Genomic DNA, 9,398 nt, shown 5'->3' with positions numbered 1-9,398 from the left:
GCACAACGGTGCGACCAGATGGCCCACTGAGCCATGCGACCAGATGGCCGATCGGCGGAACCGCCGCGTTAACTCCAACTTTGTCTCCCGCTCTGGTGCTGTAACCCCCCACTACGTGGGGGCTTAATAGTCGGCATAGGTCCCCCAGTCCAGGCCTCCAAGACGGCGGGCCCCTGGGCAGGGCTAAACCTGCCTTATCTCCCGAGTTTCGTCGCCCCAGGATAACGGGACCCTGGGGCGGTCTACACACGCCTTAGGTCCCCAGTCCAGGGCTCCATGACGGTGGGCCCCTGAACCGGGCTGAACCCGCCTTAGGTTACCAGTTCAGGGCTCCATGGTGGCGGTCCCCGGGGCCGGGCTAAGCACGCCTTATCTCTCCGGTTTCGGGGCCAAGGACAACGGGACCCTGGGGCGGGCTAAACACGCCTTATGGTCCCCAGTCCAGGGCTCCATGATGGCGGGCCCCTGGGCAGGGATAAACACGCCTTAGGTCCCCAGTCCAGGGCTCCATGATGGCGGAGCCCTGTGCCGTGCTAAACCTGCCTTATCTACCCAGTTTCGGGCCTCAGGATAAAGAGACCCTGGGGCGGGCTACACACGCCTTAGGTCCCCAGTCCATGGCTCCATGATGTAGGTCCCCTGAACCCGCCTTAGGTTACCAGTTTAGGGCTCTACGGTGGCGGACCCTGGGCCGGGCTGAACCCGCCTTCCCGAGCAGAGTGGCTGCGGAGCAAATCCCCGGGTTCCCTCCATCCTCCCCTCCCGACCGAGTGGGGGCCTAGATAGGAGCCCTGCGCTGCGGGAATAATAGTTCATAGACCCAGCTCTCACAAGACATGGTGGTCGGCTCTTAAAAGAGCCTTTGGGTTGTTTTGTCTTTTTTTTCCGTGGGCAAGTCGAGTGTTTAACCGCCGAATCCGTAGAGGGTGCGGCCCTGGCGCTTCAGGGCATAGACCACATCCATGGCGGTGACGGTCTTCCTCTTGGCGTGCTCGGTGTAGGTGACGGCGTCCCGGATCACGTTCTCCAGGAAAACCTTCAGCACTCCGCGGGTCTCCTCGTAGATGAGGCCGGAGATGCGCTTGACTCCGCCACGGCGCGCCAGGCGGCGAATGGCCGGCTTGGTGATGCCCTGGATGTTGTCCCGGAGCACCTTGCGGTGCCTCTTGGCGCCGCCTTTGCCGAGCCCCTTCCCTCCTTTGCCGCGTCCAGACATGTTCTCCTCTCGGTGCTGTGAGCAGAAGTGATAGCTCCAGCCCCCGCACCGGCTGATTATATGGAGGAGCTGCGGACCTGCGAGGGAGTCCAAGCGCCCGCCCTGTGAGGCGGGAGAGCCCGGCCCCGGCCCGCCCTCTGCAGGGAGCGGGGGCTGGAGAGGCCGTTGCCGTTTGAAAAAGAGCGGGCTCCCAGCCCGCCTTTGTCATGGGTTGGCTCAGCTGCTGCCGCCGGCGCACAGACCACAGTCAAACACACGCACACGCCTCCCTTCCCGGCCCCCACTTGTGACCGGCCCGCCTAACCCTCTCGTTCCGTGCCCCCCTCCCAATATGAACAGAAGCCTCGGACATTTCTAAAGGAGCCCAACACACGTTAACGGCCTCACCGGCACCACCCCGCTGTGTGTGGCCGCCTGCAACCCCGTAACACTGTCCACGTCTCGCGCCCAAGGCACCTCCCTTCCCGGCCCCCACTTGTGACCGCAGCCCGCCTAACCCTCTCGTTCGGTGCCCCCTCCCAATATGAACCGAAGCCTCGGACTTGTTTCAATGGAGCCCTACACCGGCACCACCCCGCTGTGTGACACCGCCTGCAACCCCGTAACACTGTCCAAGTCTCGCGCCCAAGGCACCCCTTTTCCCGGCCCCCACTTGTGACCGCGGCCCGCCTAACCCTCTCGTTCCGTGCCCCTCCCAATATGAACAGATGCTTAGGACATGTTTCAATGGAGCCCACACCGGCTCCTCCCCGCTGTGTGTGACTGCCTGCAACCCCGTAACACTGTCCACGTCTCGAGCCCAAGGCACCTCTCTTCCCGGCCCCTACTTGTGACCGCGGCCCGCCTAACCCTCTCTTTCGGCGCCCCCTCCCAATATGAACAGAAGCCTCGGACATGTTTAATGGAGCCCAACACACGTTAAAGGCCTCACCGGCACCACCCCGCTGTGTCTGGCCGCCTGCAATCCCGTAACGGTCCCCATCTCGCGCCCGGTTGTGTCGTCTGCCCCAAAAAGATGCCAAATAAATATAGGATTTTTATTAGAAAAAACATTATGGATATCGGACTCGAAGCTGGGCTTTGGGGACGGGGGCAACATTTATATGCAGGGCCGAGGGCTTGGAGTGTGTCCCACCTATGAAGCGACGGCGCGGGCGCTGCCGCATCTATGAAGCCGCCAGAGTAACACCTCGGCACGGATACGCTCTTTGATGGAGTCTGTGGATGGCCCTGAAAAGAGCCTTTGTGTTTAGGGTGTATTTCCACGGGGGTCTGCGGGCCTTTACTTGCTTGCTTTGCCCTGTGCCTTGTGGCTCTCGGTTTTCTTGGGCAGCAGCACGGCCTGGATGTTGGGCAGGACTCCTCCCTGGGCGATGGTGACTCGGCCCAGCAGCTTGTTCAGCTCCTCGTCGTTGCGGATGGCCAGCTGGAGGTGTCTGGGGATGATGCGGGTCTTCTTGTTGTCCCGGGCGGCGTTGCCAGCCAGCTCCAGGATCTCGGCGGTCAGGTACTCCAGCACTGCAGCCAGATAGACGGGGGCACCGGCGCCCACCCTCTCGGCGTAGCTTCCCTTACGGAGCAGTCTGTGCACACGGCCCACGGGGAACTGGAGCCCGGCTCTGGAAGAGCGTGTCTTGGCCTTGGCGCGGGCCTTTCCTCCCTGCTTTCCGCGTCCAGACATGGCGATCGATGTACAGTCTCAGTCACACAACAGCGAGAATGATACTGCTCTTTTTGCTGGACTCGGTAATATAAAGACTTCGGGTGCGTCTGATTGGTTGACAGCTAGTCGTTGATAGTACTTCTCATTGGAGGAAGGCGTGCTATGGTTTAGCCAATCAGTGTCCCAGAACCGCATTACAATAGGAAGTGGGGGCCCGGCCTATACCTGCCAATGAGAAGGGAGAGCCGGGAAGAAGCTGCTTTGCACGCCCTGGCTATAAATACAAGTGGGGCCGCCCAAACATGATTTCTCTCGGCTCCACAGCACGCGGTGAAAGATCCTCGACCATGCCTGAACCAGCCAAGTCCGCGCCGGCTCCCAAGAAGGGCTCCAAGAAAGCGCTCTCCAAGCCGCCCAAGAAGGACGGGAAGAAGCGCAAGAGGAGCAGGAAGGAAAGCTATGCCATCTACATTTACAAAGTGATGAAGCAGGTGCACCCGGACACCGGCATCTCTTCCAAGGCCATGGGCATCATGAACTCCTTCGTGAACGACATCTTTGAGCGCATCGCTGCAGAGTCTTCCAAACTGGCTCTCTACAACTCGCGGCGCACCATCACCTCACGGGAGATCCAGACCGCAGTCCGCCTTCTGCTGCCCGGAGAGCTGGCCAAGCACGCCGTGTCGGAGGGCACCAAGGCCGTCACCAAGTACACCAGCGCCAAGTAAGGCTTCCAGGCGCACCCCAACGAACACAACGGCTCTTTTAAGGGCCAACCACTTCCTCCCCTAAGAGCTAATGTAACCCTAGTATGACAGAAGAATATGTGTTTTTATAAGGGTAATGTTGAGCGCAGATAGCGCCGCTCTCCCGGGGTTTGCTGCACACCGAGGGACGATGGAGCAGGCAGCCCGTTTTGCCTCTTTCAATAAACATGTCTATATGAATGAGCCCTCCCTGGGACCAAGTGCCACCTATGCACTGTAATGTAACGATGACGTTATATAAACCTGCTGGCAATTCACACAGCTACTCCCGGGCAATTTGCTTTCCATGTTATGGGCGAGCAGCTTTAATGTGTGCCGGTTTAATTAGCGTTGTGTTTGTATTTCCAGACCCAGGGGAACGGCTACAATACGCCCCGGGGCAAACGCTACCGAAATCAGACACATGAACCCCATGTACCGGGAGCCCAGATGCCTCATAGCGCTGGCTTGTGACCAGCGGATCCCTGCCGCCATTAAATGATGGGCACATTGACGAGGTGTTTGTGCACTGTGAAGACGGAAGGCTCTGGTCACCCCCAGAGCCTGTATAAGTTGCCCAGTACTCGTGGTACTCTCAGAACCCGATGTACCGGGAGCACAGATGCCCAAAAGCGGTGGCTTGTGACCCGCGGATCCCTACCACAACCCTCTACCCAAACAACGCTTCAAATGAAGGGCACGTGGAAGAGGTGTTTGTGCACTGTGGACACCGAGTGCTCTGGTTTCCCCAGAAGCGGTATAAGTTGCCCGGTGCTCGTGGTATTCACAGCCCCTCCTCCCTAACCTGTAGGCCATGCCATGGCAGATAAGAGAAGCTCAAAGGTGACAGGGTGGTGGCCCTTAAAAGAGCCGTTGTGGTGGTTGTTCGGGTCGGTCTGTCTCCTTAGGCTCTCTCGCCTCGGATGCGACGGGCCAGCTGGATGTCCTTGGGCATGATGGTCACCCTCTTGGCGTGGATGGCGCACAGGTTGGTGTCCTCGAAGAGCCCGACCAGGTAGGCCTCGCTTGCCTCCTGCAGGGCCATGACGGCGGAGCTCTGGAAGCGCAGATCGGTCTTGAAGTCCTGGGCGATCTCCCTCACCAAGCGCTGGAAGGGCAGCTTGCGGATGAGGAGCTCGGTGGACTTCTGGTAGCGGCGGATCTCGCGGAGAGCCACGGTGCCGGGCCGGTAGCGGTGAGGCTTCTTGACTCCCCCGGTGGCAGGCGCGCTCTTGCGAGCTGCCTTGGTGGCCAGCTGCTTGCGGGGCGCTTTGCCGCCGGTGGACTTGCGGGCTGTCTGCTTGGTGCGGGCCATGGCGGGAGCGGTCTCTCTCAGCGACGAGCGAGGAAGAATGGCGTCTACCGGGGAAAGAGCTCTATTTATGCCCTCACAGACGGAGGGCTGCTCTGGTTGGCTGAAGAGACCGCCCTACGTTCGAAAATAGCCCGCGGTGTACAACGATTGGTTACTGAACGGGAGGCTGCAGCCTAGCTGTCCAATGAGCTGTGGATAAAAGAGAAGCCTCCGGTTGAATGACGTGAGTTGGAGCCGGAGCCGGAGCCCGCGCCTCGGCCAGCCTTTGTCTCCGTGTCCGTCCATCCACTACTAGTCACGCCGACGACTCGACCCCGGTCCCCCGGGAGAGGAGCCCGAGATGTCATAAGCACACTGCCCTTATCACCCTGGAACACTCCCCCGTTACCTGCGCTCGAGTCTGCCCGGGTACAGTGAAAGCACCAACACACACACACACACACGTTTATAATAAACCCCGGTCTTATGACTCCCAGACCCCCTTCTTACCCGCCCCTGCTCACCCTGGAACACTCCCCCGTTACCTGCTGCTCGATTGAAAGAGCACAATCCTCTGCTTTATGCAGACACTACATCGAGTCTGCCCGGGTACAGTGAAAGCACCGAGACACACACGTTATTGCACATGCATTATAAACGGAGGTCTTATAACTCCCAGACCCCCTTATTGTCTATGTTATACCGATTTCAATCCACGCAGCCCCGAAAGAGCCGTTTATATGGCCAAGATCACACGCGGCACTCGCGCGTGGAAAGGTGCCCTATGGATGCATTGTGCGGTTTATTTTTGAGAAGTGGGGCATTGGGTGGGTGCAAAGGTGGGGATGAACACGCTCTCTTCTAGACAGGGTGGTGGCCCTTAAAAGAGCCGTTGTGTTTGCAGTGTCTCGGTGCAAGCCCTTACTTCTTCTTGGGCGCTGCCTTTTTGGGCTTCGCTGCTTTGGGCTTGGCTGCCTTGGGTTTGACTACCTTGGCAGGGCTTTTCTTGGCTACTTTGGGCTTCGCCGCCTTGGCTTTCGCTGGGCTCTTGGCAGCCTTCTTGGCGGGGGCAGCCTTGGGCTTCTTGGGGCTCTTGGCTGCTGCTGGCTTCTTGACCTTCTTCGGGCTCTTCTTGACCCCCGCGGGAGCCTTTTTGGGCTTCTTGGCGGCAGGGGCTGCTTTCTTGGCGGCTGGCTTCTTGGTCTTGGAGGCTGACTTCTTGGCCGCCTTCTTACCTTCCAGCTGCTTCTTATTCACCTTGAAGGATCCGGAGGCCCCGGTGCCCTTCAGCTGAGCTAGGGCGCCTTTGCTGACCAGGCTCTTGAGGGAGACCTTGACGCGGCTCTTGTTCTTGTCCGCATCGTAGCCGGCGGCGGTCAGCGCCTTCTTCAGGGCCACCAGGGAGACTCCCTTCCTCTCGGCCGAGGCGGTCACGCACTTCAGGATGAGATCGGACACGCTGGGACCGGAAGGCTTCTTGGCCTTGGAGGCCCCCGCTGCTTTCTTCTGCTTCTTCTTGGGGGCGACCTCAGCGGGAGGAGCCGCGGCGGCTGGAGCGGTTTCTGCCATTGCTATGCAAGTCTCGACGCTGACGCTGTCACAGAACAGAAATGTACCTCCCCGGCCCGAGCCCCGTGCATATATAGGGAGGAGCCAGCCCCTGATTGGTCCCGAGGAGAGAGGGCTGTGCGAGGCGCACTCGGCTCTCTGCTCCGAGCTGACATTTGTGTTTCCTACCATCGGAGTTTCAAAGTTTTAAACCACAATCCGTTAAACACACGCTCCCGTGCACACATGAAAAGAAGCCCAGCTTCAGCCCCTTCCCGTGCCCGCCCCCGTTTCAGCCGACCCCGTCCACAGAGGCTTGCAATCCGCCGTGAATCTCTGCCCTCCCCCGGTGGCTGACGCCTCCGTGACCGGAATCCCGGGCTCCGGGACCCTTTTCCCCGGTCCACCCTCGCGCTCTGAGGCCGGGAGCGGCGGCCCGCGGGCGGGAGGGGCCTCCTGCAGGGAGCGGGCCAAGTGGAGTCACCATGGGGCTCCGGGGGCCGCGGGGAGCGCCTCCTGCACCGGGCCGAAGTAACACAGGGCTCCGCCGGCCGAGCGCGGGGAGCGGAGACAACGCCAGAGAGACCCGGCCCCCCGGGGGCCAGGGGGGCCCTCGCCGCGCGCCTGCACCCTCGGCTGTGGCACCCAAGGCTCCGGGGCAGCCGGGGGGACTTTCACAAGCAGCGGGGCACGGTCCGGCATCAAGACTCACGGGCATCACAAGGCGGCTGCGCGCTGGTAGCTTCACATGCAGGCCGAGGGCATTCACTGCCAAGCACCGAGCTGGACGAGACGGGGGCACAGTAAACATAATAAACACACAGTGACACCATAGAGGCAGGCGGCCGAGTCAGACCTACATGCTTAATGGCACCCAGAGTGAGAGCAGAGGGTGTGAATGCACCTGAAACGGTGACCCCAGTACCTGCACGGAGGCCCTCTGCTGAGCTGATTTTCACAGCTGGAGTTAGGTTTACATCTCAGGTGACATCTTTGGACGGGACCCGACCATAACAACGCGGTCAAAACACCGCTGTACATTTCGATCGCTGCATTTACAACGCAAGTCTTCTCCACGACTTGCACGGGAGGGCGCACTAGACTAAGGAATAGTGCGATTTGCAATTCCAACACCTTCCCTACCTTACTTAGGCTGGAGTTGGAATAGTAAATCATACTATTCCTGAGTGTAGAGCGCCCTCCCGCGCAAGTCGTGGAAAGCCCCTAAAACAGCAATGTAATGTACCGCAATCTGATTGTTACAACATACATCCCACACTACAGAGTGAGGCCTTTGACTATCACTGTTGTATTGAGCTCGATGGCTGGGGTGGGGACCACTCCTGAATCAAATGGGATGTCAAGAGTGCGACCTGTGCCCACAAATCAGATTCTGCGCATGGCAGCCTGATTGAGGTCTAATTACAGGGTTTCGCCTTATATGTAGGTAGAAGGAAACACAAAGAAAACACTTCACATAGTCCAAAACGTACATGAACACCATTCACAGTTTCAGATCTTACCCTTCAGGTACCCAGGCCCATTCCTAGCTTCCAGGAACCTGTTCTAGTAATATATCTGACACAATGAGGTTTCCAGAATCAAGGGGACAAAGTCAGTCCTTCTACCCCGAGATATGGAGCTCCGCACAGGGAAAGATTTCACGCCTTTCCCTGGGATGGAGGTGTAAGAATAAAATACTTCACATGGACCAAAACTGCACAAAAAAACAGTCACCATATCAGAATAGAGCCTTCAGGGCACTGGGGCATTTCTAGCCTCCAGGGACCTGCTTTAGTGATATTTGTGACATTATGGGGTTTTCCGATTCAAGGGCACTAAGTCACTCCTTCTACCCAGGGATTTGGAGCTCCACGCAGGGCAAGATTCAACATTTCCCTCACGGGTGGAGGTGAAGAAATGAAAACACTTCACCTAGCCTAAAAGGTACATGCACCCATTTGAAATATCATGCCTTGGCCTGCAGAGACATGGGCACATTTCTATTCACCAAACACACGTTTTGATAATTGTGAAATTATGATGTGCTCAGCTGCAAGGGGACAATGGCACTCCTTCTACCCAGAACTACGGAGCTCGGCATAGGGTAAGATTGCAGCCTTTCCCCTTGGATTTGAGGGAAGCGTTTTACCTCTCCGCCTGCATCCAAGGGGAAAACCTGCAATCTCCCCCTGCGCGTAGTTCCATAGCCCTGGGTAGAAGGAGCAACTGTATCCCTTTGAAGATTAACATCTCCAAATGTTACATGTGTCACAAAAAATGGTGCCTGGAGGTTAGAAATAGGCCAAAGGCATTGCATGCCTTTCCTGATAATGCAAAGGGGTGAAATACACTTCATTGGGCATGTGAAGTGTTTTGTTTTCACACCTCCAGCCAGGGGTGAAACCTGAAATCTTACCCTGCGCTGAGCTCCATATCCCTGGGTAGTAGGTGCCAGTTCATCCCCTTGAAGTTGAAAACCTGCATATGTCACAAGCATCAGTAAAACTGGTGCCCGGAGCCAGGAAACAAGCACAAGGCCTTGCAGGCCTTGTCCTGATACTGTAAAGGGGTGCACTTCACTTTATTGACCATGTGAAGGGTTTTCTTTTCACACCTCTAGCCAGGGGAATAACCAGAAATCTTACCCTGCGCGGAGCTCCTTAACCCTGGGTAGAAGGTGTGACTTACTCCCCTTGAAGCTTAACACCACCAAATGTCACAGATATCAGTAAAATTGGTGCCTGAAGGCTGGAAGTAGGCCCAAGGCCTTGCAGGCCTTTTCCTGTTACTGCAAAGGAGTTAAATACACTTTGCTGAGTATGTAAAGTGCTTTCGTTTCAAACGTGCAGCTAGGGGTGAAATCTGTAATCTTACCCTGCGCTGAGCTCCATAACCCTGGGTAGAAGGTGCGTCTTCATCCCCTTGAAG

At 57.7% G+C, this 9,398-nt stretch overlaps 5 protein-coding genes across 5 annotated transcripts; 1 reads left to right on the top strand and 4 right to left on the bottom strand.

Moving 5' to 3' along the window:
* Positions 1-866: 866 nt before the first annotated feature.
* LOC147663949 (histone H4) lies at positions 867-1,254 on the bottom strand. Its single transcript, XM_086950036.1, has one exon. The coding sequence runs from the start codon at positions 1,214-1,216 to the stop codon at positions 905-907; it is 312 nt and encodes a 103-aa protein (XP_086806162.1). The 5' UTR covers positions 1,217-1,254; the 3' UTR covers positions 867-904.
* Positions 1,255-2,498: 1,244 nt separating this feature from the next.
* Positions 2,499-2,897, bottom strand: LOC147663948 (histone H2A type 2-C-like). Its single transcript, XM_086950103.1, has one exon. The coding sequence runs from the start codon at positions 2,895-2,897 to the stop codon at positions 2,499-2,501; it is 399 nt and encodes a 132-aa protein (XP_086806229.1).
* A 318-nt stretch (positions 2,898-3,215) lies between these two features.
* On the top strand, positions 3,216-3,660 carry LOC147663947 (histone H2B 1.2-like). The gene has a single exon (XM_086950079.1). The coding sequence runs from the start codon at positions 3,227-3,229 to the stop codon at positions 3,605-3,607; it is 381 nt and encodes a 126-aa protein (XP_086806205.1). The 5' UTR covers positions 3,216-3,226; the 3' UTR covers positions 3,608-3,660.
* An 869-nt stretch (positions 3,661-4,529) lies between these two features.
* LOC147663946 (histone H3-like) lies at positions 4,530-5,567 on the bottom strand. Its single transcript, XM_086950102.1, has 2 exons — positions 5,556-5,567; positions 4,530-5,054 (listed from the first exon to the last, which is right to left on the bottom strand). The coding sequence occupies exons 1-2, from the start codon at positions 5,565-5,567 to the stop codon at positions 4,530-4,532; spliced, it is 537 nt and encodes a 178-aa protein (XP_086806228.1).
* A 223-nt stretch (positions 5,568-5,790) lies between these two features.
* Positions 5,791-6,514, bottom strand: LOC147663945 (histone H1.01-like). The gene has a single exon (XM_086950046.1). The coding sequence runs from the start codon at positions 6,486-6,488 to the stop codon at positions 5,841-5,843; it is 648 nt and encodes a 215-aa protein (XP_086806172.1). The 5' UTR covers positions 6,489-6,514; the 3' UTR covers positions 5,791-5,840.
* Between the last annotated feature and the right edge of the window lie 2,884 nt (positions 6,515-9,398).

This window comes from Lissotriton vulgaris, unplaced genomic scaffold (genome assembly GCF_964263255.1).
Source record: "Lissotriton vulgaris unplaced genomic scaffold, aLisVul1.2 SCAFFOLD_728, whole genome shotgun sequence".
NCBI lineage: Eukaryota > Metazoa > Chordata > Amphibia > Caudata > Salamandridae > Lissotriton > Lissotriton vulgaris.
Note: the sequence above shows the minus strand (reverse complement) of the source record. Positions and strands in the feature narration are given on the sequence as shown.

Excerpts from the sequence above, each read along its gene's own strand:
- LOC147663949 (XM_086950036.1), bottom strand. The coding sequence starts at position 1,216 with ATGTCTGGACGCGGCAAAGGAGGGAAGGGGCTCGGCAAAGGCGGCGCC.
- LOC147663948 (XM_086950103.1), bottom strand. The coding sequence starts at position 2,897 with ATGTCTGGACGCGGAAAGCAGGGAGGAAAGGCCCGCGCCAAGGCCAAG.
- LOC147663947 (XM_086950079.1), top strand. The coding sequence starts at position 3,227 with ATGCCTGAACCAGCCAAGTCCGCGCCGGCTCCCAAGAAGGGCTCCAAG.
- LOC147663945 (XM_086950046.1), bottom strand. The coding sequence starts at position 6,488 with ATGGCAGAAACCGCTCCAGCCGCCGCGGCTCCTCCCGCTGAGGTCGCC.